This window comes from Natrix helvetica (assembly GCF_964273705.1).
Source record: "Natrix helvetica genome assembly, chromosome: 6".
In the NCBI taxonomy this organism is placed as follows: Eukaryota; Metazoa; Chordata; class Lepidosauria; order Squamata; family Natricidae; genus Natrix; species Natrix helvetica.
Genome location: NC_138553.1, coordinates 9,658,719 through 9,672,545, shown reverse-complemented (window position 1 = coordinate 9,672,545; position 13,827 = coordinate 9,658,719). Strand labels below are relative to the sequence as shown.

General features: G+C 41.1%; 1 protein-coding gene across 1 annotated transcript in view; it reads right to left on the bottom strand.

The window, feature by feature from the left end:
• Nucleotides 1–1,215: 1,215 nt before the first annotated feature.
• The window catches only part of IAPP (islet amyloid polypeptide), a 26,689-nt gene continuing 14,077 nt past the window's right edge, over nucleotides 1,216–13,827 (bottom strand). Inside the window, exons 2-5 of the mRNA XM_081957879.1 lie at nucleotides 13,407–13,469; nucleotides 13,106–13,246; nucleotides 12,639–12,733; nucleotides 1,216–2,088 (exon numbers count right to left, since the gene is read on the bottom strand). Coding sequence (XP_081814005.1) covers nucleotides 1,917–2,088; nucleotides 12,639–12,718 — 252 coding nt within the window. The 5' untranslated portion in view covers nucleotides 12,719–12,733; nucleotides 13,106–13,246; nucleotides 13,407–13,469 and the 3' untranslated portion in view covers nucleotides 1,216–1,916. The remainder of the gene's footprint in view (nucleotides 2,089–12,638; nucleotides 12,734–13,105; nucleotides 13,247–13,406; nucleotides 13,470–13,827) is intronic.

The window sequence follows — 13,827 nt, the reverse complement described above, 5'->3', positions numbered from 1 at the left end:
GCGTTGGGCGAAGGCTGGAGGGAAGTGCTGCTGGTGGCGAAGAGCCAGAGGGCCTTGTTCCAGTGGGACTACATCATGGCCTGGAACTAGTTTTTCTCAACCTTGGCAACTTGAAGATGGGTGGACTTCAACTCTCAGGATTCCCAGCCAGCATGGAGTTGAAGTCCACCCATTTTTAAGTTGTGGAAGTTGAGAAACGCTGCTCTGGGACAAACGGAGCATTTGAATTCCAGCATCTCCATAAACAGCCACTAGAGGGCAGGAAAAAGGATGCTGGTATGTATAGGGGAGGCTTGGGGAGGGCAAAAAACGGGCTACCGCAAATTCGTGAAGGCTGGAAACGGGCCCATTTCTGGCATTCAGAGGGTCTTCCGAGCCTAGGGAGGCCATTTTCACCCTCCCAGAGAGTTGAGGAAAGCCTCCCGAGCCTGGGGAGGGCACCCCCCCCCCAGTCATGGTAAAGGAGGCTGACTAGGCCACACCCACCATGGCCACGCCTACCCAGCAACAGGGCAGAGAACCGCTTGCTAAAATGTTTGAAGCCCACCCCTGGATCTATCAATAAATACCGTATTTTTCAGAGTATAAGATGCACCTGTTTCCCCCCAAAAGAGGGTGAAAATCTGGGTGCGTCTTATACACTGAATACAGCATTTTTGGCCTCCCGAAACCCCATCCCCTTCACCAAAATGGACGTGCATAGCCTTTAGGGTGCTCCTGGGGACTGGGGAGAGGAAAAACGAGCAAAAAACAGACCATTTTTTGCTCATTTTTGCCCCCCCCCCCAGCTCCCAGGAGCACCCTACAAACCTCCTAAAAAACGGGCTCTTTTCATGAAAAAAGGGCCATTTTTGGCTCGGTTTTGACCCCCCCTTCACCCACAGGAGCCACAGGAGCACTTTGCAGGTCTCTCAAACTCTCTGCATGGCCCATTTTTCACAAACAAATGAGGCATGCAGAGGGTTTGAGAAGCCTGCAGAGTGGAAAAACCTTTTTTTAAAAAAATACCTCTTCAAAATCTTGGTGTGTCTTGTATTCCGGTGTGTCTCCAAAAAATATGGTACATCATTATTTATTTATTAGCTGGCATGAGTCAGGTTGACTCCCTCCCCATTAAGATAATATTCCGAAGACATATATCTCTCACACTTTGTCTTTTTAAACATTTTAATTAAAAAGAAAGAAAAAGAAAAAAAAAACATATTTGCAGCCCACTCACATGTTCAGATTTCATGTGTTTTTATGAGAATTATTAATCTTTCCACAACCCCCCGCCCCTTTATTTTATTTTTTTTAACAGAGGGATTTTCACAAGGATGTCGACAACAGACACAGCAGCAGCCCAGGGGCCCCCTAGGCAAATCATTTCCCCAGCAAAGCAGTGTGATAAATCCACGGAAGTCACATCCATCAAAGACACACAGGGCAAAACAAGGCACTGTGAGATATAAGCAGGTAGCCAGTGATCAAAAGCAGTGACCCAGACAACCCAATTTTCAAGCCTCTGGCCAAGACGTTGGCAGAGGTGGGTTCCTACCGGTACGGTACGGTACAGCCGAATAGGTAGTAACTTTGGCGGACAAGTGACCGTACCGGTTCTTTCCACGGCAGCGCCATCTTGATTTTCTGTTCTGCACATGCGCAGAACAATCTTCATTGCAAAAATGTAATTCCCCCCTCTTTTAATGTTGTGCACATGCGCAGGCTGTTTTAAGTGCAAATGCGCATGTGCGCAGAGCAAACTTTTTCGGGCGCTGAACTGGCAGTAATGGCGGCAGGAACCCACCCCTGAATGTCGGCCTTGCTGAAACGAAACGAATGGAAAACCGAGAGGACCAGGACTTTATAGCATGAGACCCAGAGGCGGGAAGTATAATTTCTAGCGAGAGCCGCAACCGTTGTGCCATCCTGCCTTCTTAAAGCTGTAGGTAGTTGGGAAGTTCTCTGCCTCTCTTCCCGTAAGTGTTGGGCCCTACATTGGTAGGCGAGTAGATGGTCCCGATGGTGTTGGTGGACCGGACCAGGAAATCTGCCAAGCGTTGTGTCACACAAGTGGCGGTGTTGCACTTCCGTTTGTCCAGGTGGTGGCTATTGGTCGTTAAAAGCAAATAAATGGAACAAACAAACCGATAAATAATAAATAAAAGCAAACACAGAGAGAGAGAGACACACACACACATACCAAGATGATCATCTTCCATAGTCATTTTACAACGTACAACAGGTTAGTGCATGCTTTGAATAAATGCTTTGTATTTATTCTTATCAATATTTTGGGATGACTTTTGCAGGTAGCGTGTAAACTCCATGGATGAAAGTCACGTCGCCTTCTAATTCTCCTTGAAGGCATTTAGCAACAACAATGGCCCTAACAGACTTATATACCGCTTCGCAGTGCTTTCCATCCCTCTCTAAGCAGTTTACAGAGTCAGCCTATTCCCCCCAACAATCCGGGTCCTCATTTTACCAACCTCAGAAGGATGGAAGGCTGAGTCTTGAACCCATCAAGATCGAACTACTCGTAGTCAGCAGAATGAGCTTGCAATACTACATTCTAACCACTGTTGTGACTGTGGCTCAGTGGCTAAGTGGTCAATCAGAAAGGTCGGTAGTTTGGCGGTTCGAATCCCTTGCGCCGCATAATGGAGTGAGCTCACTTGTCCCAGCTTCTGCCAACCTAGCAGTTCGAAAGCATGTAAAAATGCAAGTAGAAAAATAGGAACCACCTTTGGTGGGAAGGTAACAGTGTTCCATGCTCCTTTGGCATTTAATCATGCCAGCCACAGGACCACAGAGATGTCTTCGGACAGCGCTGGCTCCTTGGTTTTGAAACAGAGATGAGCACTGCCCCTTAGAGTCGGGAACAACTAGCATATATGTGCGAGGGGAATCTTTACCTTTTACCTTATAGTCATGAGAGGTCCTTGGTGCTCTCTGTGCTTGATTTTTTTTCTTGTAGATATTTCATTACCCAAACTAGTTAACATCATCAGGAAACTAACTATTCTCCTTTATTGTTACAGCTGTATTTGTAGCTGTTTCATTCCCAGAGCTGGGAAGACAACTGATGGAGAATTGGGACTTTGAAAAAAAAAAACAGGTGATTTTGTCTGCAACAGACCCTTAGGTCTAATATTCTCCACCTATGAGGAAACCCTAGCACTGAATTTAATAGCCATGGGATCCTTGCAGAATCTGAGAAGGTATTTTTGGAAGGGGTGGGCAGTAGATCAGAATGGAATATTTCGAATGGACATATCTAGTTAGCTGTAGAGAGTCAACCTCTTTGTTCTAGGTTTACTTCTAAAGTAGTAATTACTATGGTCTTCTAATCAATAGAAAATGAGCAGACTACTACAAGGCTGAGTTTCTGCATAACAGAATAGAATAACAGAATTGAAAGGGACTTTGGAGGTCTTCTAGTCCAACCCCCTGTTTAGGCAGGAAACCCTACACTACTTCAGACAAATGGTTATCCAACATCTTCTTAAGAACTTCCAATGTTGGAACTGGAAGTATGGAATCCAGACAATATGCCATTAAGTAGAAAAAGGGGGGGGGGAAGAGGGGGGAAAATAGAAAAGAAAATAATAGTAATTAAGTATATATTCAAAAGTAAGATACAAAGGGGGAGAAAACATAATCAGGACAGATTTGAGAAGGAAAGGGAACAAGAAATGATACCCAGCTATTTTTGGGTTTGTGAAAATACCACCCCAAGAAATTAAAAATTAAGAGTTGTAAGAGACAGCTACAATAATAGAAAAAGAAAGGAAGAGAGGAGGAGAGAAGATGAGAGGAAGAGGAGGGAAGAAAGATAGAGGTAAGGAGAGGAAGATGGAAGGGAGAGAGAGAGAAGGAGAGAGGGTAGGAAGAGGAAGAGAGGAGTAGGGGAGAGATAAGGGAAGAAGGAAGGGGAAGGAGAGGAGGAAGGAAGGAAGTAGAGAAGGGAGGGAGGGAGAAAAGAAAGGGAAAATAAGGTGGTGTCAAAACAGATGAGGAATGGTAAACAAAGCAACCCAAACTGTATGTTATAATCCTGTAAATGGAACGACAAATGCACAAGAAGGCCAAATGTAAAAAAGAATAATAACTATGTGAATGTATATCTTTAATTGTATGTAAGAGAACAAAAAATAAAAAAAACTGGGGAAAAAAAGAACTTCCAGTGTTGGAGCATTCACAACCTCTGGAATCGTGCAGGAACACATTTTGCAGGTGCACAGATCCCAAACTTCCTTCTCGATCTGATTGATAAGAAAACTCCGCCAATGTGTAAAATGTTTTACCAATAAAGCGAATGCGTCTACATTGCGAAAATCTAGTCTGATTTCTTTTTTCTTCAGGTATAAATTGACCTGAAACCCAACAGACAGAGCGGAATTAGCAAGTTCTCCATGCCACCAAAGTATAAGATTGCCTTATTTGTCTGTGAAGGTCCTTGATAGACCAATCATCTCTTGGAAATTATCCGTGGGAACAATCTTCAAAAGGATGCGATAGCCGTAGAGGCAGCACAATGGTAAAAGGTGTGGAAAGGCCTCCGGAGTTTGATGGAATCCCATCAAGATGATAGAAGCTCTCGGAACAACTGGCTGGTTTTCTTTGTGAAGGGGGAAGAGGTGAGCAAATTATGAAGCTCAATTTGTGAAACCAATATCATTGTTGTATTGAAGCTTAAATGAAGGCTGCCTACCTTGTTCCAGTCCGGGCCAATCTTATTGGTGTTGGTGGGTGATACGTTTTTATTTACAAAATGGAAACATGAAGATTCTTGAAATCTAAAGTGAGTTTCATCTTGGGCAGACATTGTCTGAATTAAGCCAAGTATTTTATTGAAGGAGTTTTAACAGCACGCTTAGGGGGGAAAGACGTGCGTTTAATATTTTAAAATTAAATTAAATTTAAAAAATTTAATGTAATATTATAATAACATAATAATTGAAGGTAAACCGCTCCGAACCTGATTTCAGGAAATACGACTTCAGCAACAGAGTGGCCAATGCCTGGAATGCTCTACCTGACATTGTGGTTTCTTCCCCAAACCCCCAAAACTTTAACCTTAGACTGTCTTCTGTTGACCTCACCCCATTCCTTAAGCGGTGTGCATAAGCGCACCACTGTGCCTACCGTCCTTGCCCTAATATTCCTTTGTATTCCTATTCATGCATGTACTTATATCTGTTATCTTATTCATGCTTGACGAAATAAATCAATCAAATAAATCAATAGTCGTAATTACCGTATTTTTCGGAGTATAAGATGCACCTTTTCCCCCTGAAAAAGAGGGTGAAAATCTGGATGCATCTTATACACCTAATACAACATTTTTGCCCTCCCAAAACCCCGCCCCCTTCACAAAAATGGTCGTGCAGAGGCTTTGGAAGGTCTGTAAAGTGTTCCTGGGAGCTGGGGAGGGCAAAAACGAGTGAAAATGGGCCGTTTTTTGCTCATTTGTGGCCCCCCAGCCCCCAGGAGCACTTTGCAGGCCTCTCAAACTCTCTGCATGCCCCATTTCTCACCAAAAAAGAGGCTTGCAGAGGGTTTGGTAGGACTGCAGAGTGCAAAAACTTTTTTTAAGTTTACCTCTTCAAAATCATGGTGCGTCTTATACTCCGGTGCGTCTTATACTCCGAAAAATACGGTAGTACGGAAAACAAACTTTTATAAACCCCTTGAGTTATCTTTCTCCATGTATCAGAAAGCAAGGATTTCCTTTGTAGATTTTATTAAGGCGATCACAGTTTTATTCAGCATCGGAAAAGAGGCATCTTTAACCTGAGGAGTGCTGAAAGTGTTGGAGTTTCGATTTTCAGTTTTCTCAATTAACATAAGGCTCACAAAACACAAAAATACAGATTGCACTATTTGATTTGCTGCTCGATCCCCATCCCACCCCTTTGACTCTCAGCAGAACGAGGGGAGTCAAAAAATTAGCATCACTGAGTATATATAATCCTTGATTTTCAACCATTCGTTTAGCGACCATTCAAAGTTACAACAGTACTGAAAAAACTGACTTATGACCGGTATTCACACTTACGGCCATTGTGTGAATCCCCATGGTAACGTGATCAAAATTCAAACACTTGGCAACTGACATGTATTTATGATGGTGGCAGGGTCCCTGGGCCATGTGATCCCCTTTTGCAACCATCTGACAAACAAAGTCAGTGGGGAAGGCAGACTCACTTAGCAACCGTGTTACTAACTTAACCACTGTAGTGATTCACTTAGCAACGGTGGCAAGAAAGGTTGTACAATAGGGCAAAATTTGCTTAACTGTCTTGCTTAGCAATGGAAATTTGGGGCTCAATTCTGGTCATAAATCAAGGACTAAAGGTAAAGGTTCCCCTTGCACATATGTACTAGTTGTTCCCGACTCCAGGGGGCGGTGCTCATCTCTGTTTCATAGCCAAAGAGCCAGTGCTGTCTGAAGATGTCTCCGTGGTCATGTGGCCGGCATGATTAAATGCTGAAGGCGCACAGAACGCTGTTCCCTTTCCACCAAAGGTGGTTCCTATTTTTCTACTTGCATTTTTACATGCTTTCGAACTGCTAGGTTGGCAGAAGCTGGGACAAGTAACGGGAGCTCACTCCTTTATGCGATGCAGGGATTTGAACTGCTGAACTACTGACCTTTCTGACCGACAAGCTCAGCATCTTAGCCACTGAGCCACCACGTCCCCTTAAAAAGCAAGGCTTTCTGTACACAAATCATTCTTTTTCACCCTCAGCTGCAGTGCTAATTTTTATTCCCCTTCAGAATGTTAAAAGTTTCCCATTTTAGAAGGTGTTCCGCAGGATTAAATGGAAGAAAGCATTGGGCTTTGGATAAAGGACGCAGGCCAAGTTTCTGCTACATGGCAATTTAAAAAGTTTCTTAAACATAAACCTTGGTTTGTTCACTACAGGTTAGCCACTGTACTGTGGCTTAATGCATGGTGCCAATCAGTGGTGGGTTCCTATCGATTCGGACTGGTTCGGACGTCATCTTGTTTGTCAGTTTTAATTACACTGCGCATGGGTGAGAAGCGCACACACAAGAGAACTGGCAGTAGTGCCACCTGGAACCCACCCCTGGTACCAATCCACCAATCCCTAGTGCCTACGGAGCTAGACAGTAGTGAGGCAGAGGAACAGCTGGAGCCTGTTCCAGTGTGCGCATGCACAGAGCTGCCAGAAGAAAAGAACAACTCAGAAATCAGGTAGAGTTGAGAGTAAAGCCACAGGTGGATGGTGAATGCCCTCCCCCCATAGGAAATAAAAGAGCAGCAAAAGAGGAGTGGGCTTTTGCAGGAAACAATTCATTCGTTCGGTTGTTAGATTCATTTCAGGAGTGTGAAGATCTGTCCGTGAATCTCAGAGACTCTGTGCCCAGTCTTTCCTTTGACAGCACCTTACATGGCAGCTTTCCAAGATAGATAAGGTCTGTAGTCACAAATATTCCTTTGAAAGACTGCTAGCCCTTTGCTGAATGGGAATAAGAAGAATTCACATTCGTTTAATAAAAGCAGTTTTGTCAGGACCAGGACTCTGCCTCGTGCTTTTTGGGGAAGCCTAGGTCAGAACAGTGTATTTCCGTTGTGTTAGGAGTGTAACGTTTTGAATTCCTAGTTGGAACAAACGTCACTGACTAAATTTCATGAGTGCTATAAACCTAATCAGCACAGAAACCCACAAGTGTGTGGAAGGTTGCTATAAACAAACAGATCTGTGTTAAACATGCAAGCAGATGAACTTGCAAAGAGCTTAGATGTTGATTTTTTCTTTCAAAGCAGCGCCTTCAGGATAGAGCCAAAAAGGTAAAATTATACTATCATTAAGTCATTAAGAGGCAACAGTGACTCAATGTTTAGCTTCAGATGAGCTTTTAAAGGCTATTTAGAGAACTTGCTGAGAGCATGAGAAGTATTAGAACGAGAATCACCTGCTATTGTCTATTTTCCTGTGGTTGGTAAAAATCTATCTACAGATTTCTCAAGCTCTGTTCAAGCTCTGTTCAAGCTCTTCCCATCGACAGTTGTGGAGAGTTGTCCCAATAAATGAGCAAGGGAATTGCCAGTTGAATCACAACTTTCAATTAAAAAATAAATAAACAAGAAAATCCAGTTGCCTTTTAGAAAATCACTTTTGGGATAACCAGGAACCGGATGATTGAGTATCTCCACAGAAATTTTCGATAAATCACAGGGTCATAAAGTTAGAGGTCTTCTAGTCCAACCTTCTGATTGAGCAGGATGTTCTGACCTAGGCTTCCCAAGAGCATGAAGCAAACTCCTGGTCCTGACAAAAAAAACCTTTTATTAATTGACTGTGAATTCTGCTCATTCAGCAAAGTCTTTCAAGGGAGGATTTACAGTCACAGACCTCATCTGGCTTGGACAGCTGACAGGCTGATATCTGCAAAACTTGGCAAGGAGTCTGGGAGAGGCATGAACCAATTAAGCGAACTAATCGTCTCCTGCAAACTCCACTCCCCTTTCGCTCCTCTTTTATTTCCTCTGGGAGGGGCCATTCACTGTCCACATGTGGCCTTACTCCCAAGTTGACCCTTGTTTCCTAGCTGCTCCCTTCCTCTGGCAACTCTGCGCATGCGCACACTGGGAACAGGCTCCAGCTGTTTGTCTGCCTCACTGACTTTGAAGGCAGCTGATAACTGGCATAGGGCTCTGGCCCCCTCTCTGCCTCCAACACAGAGCCCTCATAAGAGCCTTCCCCAGACTCCAAGACTGGCCCATGTTCCTCTCCAACCTCCTCACTGTCCAAATCTGTTGCCAGCCCCACTGGCGGGCCACAACAGTGTCCTGAGTATCATACAAGCTATTGGGCTATTAATAGAAAGCATATTCCATAGCTGGGTGACAGAATGATTTAATAAGTTGGGTCACTTGCGTCATTTGTGACAAAATTACACTAATAGTACATATTGTTGAATTCTAGTTGGCATCGAGGTGATATAAATGTCCACAATGCATGCATTATTCTTTGTGCATGAAACTGAGACTGGAGGCATGATATCAATTCGGTGGAACTGGTAGTAAAAATGGCGACTGGGTCGCCAGACCAGTAAGGAAAGCATGCTCGCCATGCCCCCAAACCGGTTTCCTGGTCACCACAACATCTTTTTTTGATATTTTTAATGTTCTGCGCATGCACAGACCTATTTACAGGGAACTCTGCATATGCGCAAATCGTGCGCATACAGAACTGGCAGTAATGCCGGCAGCAAAACCCTTGGTGTGTGTGTATATATGATGTATGTACATATGAACATATGTATACATGGACAGAGAGAGAAAAAGAGAGATTCTATTCTACTCCATTCCATTTCGTTCTATTCCATATTTTCTATTCTGTTCTGTTCTGTTCTATTCTGTTCTGTTCTGTTCTGTTCTACTCTACTCTACTCTACTCTATTCCATTCCATATTTTCTATTCTATTCTATTCTATTCTATTCTATTCTACTCTACTCTACTCTACTCTATTCCATTCCATATTTTCTATTCTATTCTATTCTATTCTATTCTATTCTATTCTACTCTACTCTACTCTACTCTACTCTATTCCATTCCATATTTTCTATTCTATTCTATTCTATTCTATTTGACTCGACTCTATTTCATTCCATATTTTCTATTCTATTCTATTCTATTGCTGAGAATTCTGGGAATCAGAGTTTCACCTCTTCAAAAGTCACCCAGTTTAAAGAACTTCCCAGTCATGTTTGGTGCAAAGGTAACAGCGCATTCCAAAAATGCATTAATTTCATTTAACTGCTGAGCAGGAGGGAAGATCTGTGGAAATTGTCAGTTTCCATTCTCCAGATGTAACAAAATGAAGTGATATCGAAATGTTGATGTATGCTGTGACATCAATCCTGTAAGTGCCACAATTATATTCTTGCATTCTGATAGCTGGCATTAATACAGAGATGACAACATGTATCCTTATTTTAAAAAATAATCAGCATAAACTATTTTCCTTCTGTTTAAGTATATTTGGAGCCACCCTACAATATAGAAAGAAAGAGAGAGAGAGAGAGACAGAGACAGAGACAGAGACAGAGACAGAGGAAGAACGAAAGGAAGGAAGAGAGAGAGAGAGAGAGAGAGAGGACGGAAGAAAGAGAAAGGAAGGAAGGAAGGAAGGAAGGAAGGAAGGAAGGAAGGAAGGAAGGAAGGAAGGAAGGAAGGAAGGAAAAAAGAAAGAAAGAAAGAAAGAAAGAAGGGGTCTAAATGAAATAAATAAATAATATGAAAAGCTAATAAAACAAGAAGTTGTTTTGCATGCACTTTGAATAAGTAACTAATTTGTACAGTTTAAGTCCACACACAGTATTAAAAACCTAGGAATCTCTTATGGAATTTATCTATCCATGTAATATTTAAATCAGGATAGGAAATCAGGAACTTTTTAGATCAAATTCAACTCCCATCACATTTATCTAAGATTTAAGAGATCTATAATAATTAAACAGAGATTGTCCTGCCTTGGTTTATACTGGCTGATGTTTTTTCCCCATGATTCAGAAAAAAGATCTGCTCAGTCTCGAGAGATTTTTCTGAAATCCAAAGGGGTTCACTATGAATAATCTTCCTTTATATTAGCTTCAACATTTATTTTATGCTACCATCTCCTAATACAGTCAGAATCTATTTTATATCCACTATGATTAACTAAACCTAGCTAAAATAATCAAAATTAGTAGAGCTCAAGAGTCTTTAAATGTGACCTCTATTATATACCTATTGATCATTCCAAATGACTTTTTAAACTGAACTACAGGTGAGTAACAAAATGTGACTATTTTGACTTTTCTCAAAAAGGTAGGAATCTCACATGGGAATAAGTGTTGAGTTATTTCAAAATTTCCAAGCTTTTTAGCACTTTTACTGAGATTAAAATCTCTGGGTGGGGAATGTTTTCATATAAAGGAAACAAATGCTTTGTTTTAATCTTCTCACAGTAATGGAGACTTTCTCCTCAAAAAAAAGCTGAATCCAAAATCTAAAGCCAGTATGGAGGAACTTTCTGATATTTTACCTGTCTACAAATATAATACCACCTCCCTCCTTTTTTATTATTATTTTGAGTCCATCTCTAACAATTTCTCCTTTTTTATTTGTTTAAAATGGCTGGGGGAAACATTCTAATTCAGATGAACGTAAAGGAGAAATGAGACATTGTGTGCTCAGGTTTTTATGGGTTTAAAGACATTCAAGTCTTCTTACTAAATGCAATAGCTTTTTTATAGAGCAGACAGCAGTGAAGGCAGAAATACTGATAAGCATATAATATATAAAATTAAAGGAAGAAATATTGCGGCCAGTAAAACTTCAAAAAGTATACATTGCCAATCCTTGTAGGATAGAATAACCTTTAAGAGATTGGTTGATCTACCTATCTACCTACCTACCTACCTACCTACCTACCTACCTACCTACCTACCTACCTATCTATCTATCTATCTATCTATCTATCTATCTATCTATCTATCTATCTATCTATCTATTTTTCCATCTATTTTTCTAGCTACCTATTTATCTAGCTAGTAGCTATCATCATGTTTTAGACTGTCCATCTCCATCAAGGATATACTTAAAGTAGAATCAAATTTAAAGGGTAATTCAATTTGTGGCGCACCTATTTGGTGCTGAAATTTTGCTTTACAGTTTTGCTTTTTTTTAAAAAAACCTAATAATACATAGAAAAGGGTTTGCATCTTAGAAAAAGGGAGGGTTTTTTTTACCTGTGTATCTATAGCTGAGAAAATGGGACGCCTGTCCATTAAAAATATTATGGAACAACTGTGTCAGTCTGTAATAAAACGCCATGAGTTTGGGGGAACCCCTTCTGTCTAATAAATGGCATTAAAAAGCATAAGTTCTCATGAGTTGCATCTCACCATCAGAGGTACAATTGTCGGTTGGATGTCCCATAAGATAAAGCCAAAGAAAGTAGCCTTTAAATGAGAATAAACAGGAAATTTCCCTTTCTGCATAGAACAGAACAGAATAGGATAGAATAGGATAGGATAAAAACAGAATAAAATAGAGATAGGAATAGAATAGAATGGAATGGAATAGAATGGAATGGAATGGAATGGAATGGAATAGAATAGAATAGAATAGAATAGAATAGAATAGAATAGAATAGAATAGAATAGAATAGAATAGAATAGAATAGAATCAGAATCAGAATCAGAATCAGAATCAGGAATAGAATAGAATGGAAAGGAATCAGAATCAGAATGAGGAATAGAATAGAAATGGAACGGAACCTTGGAGGTCTTCTCCAAGCAGGGGACCCTCTACCACTCTGGAGAAATGTCTGTCCAGTCTCTTCTTGAAAACCTCCAGTGATGAAGAAGCACCGACAAATTCTGAAGGCAAATCATTCCATTGATAACATTCTTCTCACTGTGAGGACACGTCTCCTTATTTCTAGGTTGGATATCTCTCCTTCATAAGCCATAAGATAATCATAAAGATTATCCACATCTTTATCCCCAAACTGCTTTTGTGGTAAATAATGGTTTGTGCAACACTACACAAGAGTGTGGTATCTTAAGGGAAGAGGAAGAGGAAGGAGGAGGAGGAAGAAGAGGAAAGGAATAAGCTTAAAAGTTACTGACCTCTCGACTGGCGTTGCTTCCAGGGAGTTTAAAGTAAGAGACAAGATGATGAAAAGAAAAGGTCCCTTAAGACTGCACATTTCTCTTTTGGCTGCCTTTGGGTGAAAGACGGGAGAAAAAAGAATTTAAAAAGCCAAGTTAACAAATTACACACAAAAACACATGCACCCCAATGTCGATTTTCCAGGATGCTTCTCCTGCTGAAGGGCAAATCTGAAAGCTATGAGGGGTATTCAGTCAGGTGGCTCACCTGAGTCCCAGTTTCTAACCTTTTCAATTTTCCTCTCCGAGTTTTATGAATTTACTCAAAAGAAAATTAGAAACAGGAGAGCATCTCCTCTGCTGCCTGGCTGGAAAGAGTTTGCTTTTGTGCATCAGGTTCAACTCCCTTCCCTCTCCTGTTTATCTTTGCGTTATCTCTCTGAAGAGTCGCAAGAAAGACAAAACATTCCCCACCTGAGATTTACCTGGAAAGTTAAGCGAAGGTCCCTGCAACAGCAGAAAAAGACAGGTTGAATTCCACTCTTCTAATCCAATAGTCTTTGTCGCTATTTTTCTGGCTGGCAGACAATGCTGCTCTTATATACCCACTCGTACTTTGTTCGGCTCTGACATCAAGCAGGAAAGAGAGAGAACGAGAGAGAGAGAGAGAGAGAGAATGTGCATGAGAGAGAGAGAGATTTGCAGAGAACGATTCTATCATTAACTTCTGTCCCCATAGAGGGAAATACCCTAGTTAAAAAGCCAGAGATGGCTGCTTTTGCTCACCGCTAAACTTCAGTTGAGTCCATTCTGGGGGCCTTTGCAAAGCGATGCGTTAATCAATTATGCCTGAATAACAACAACAACAAAATGAATTTGAATAAGATCCTTTCTTTTTGGTCCTTTTATCATTTTTATTTTATTGCATAAAATACAAAAAAAGGAAAAAAAGGAAATTGAGAGCAGGAAAGGGGACGGGGAAAAGGGGGTGAGAGGGATACAAGGGGGAAGAGAGAAAAAAAGAAAAGGCTACATTGACTTTTAGCTCTTCCCAGCACAAAAAAATGATAAACACACTCCAGCCTCAATTTTTTGCTTTTAGACATTTATATATAACTAGCCATTTCTATAACACCAAATCTTTCTAATCAACCAAACCAAGATCATTTTCCTTCTTCACAAGGACAAATTCCAGAAGTGATATCCA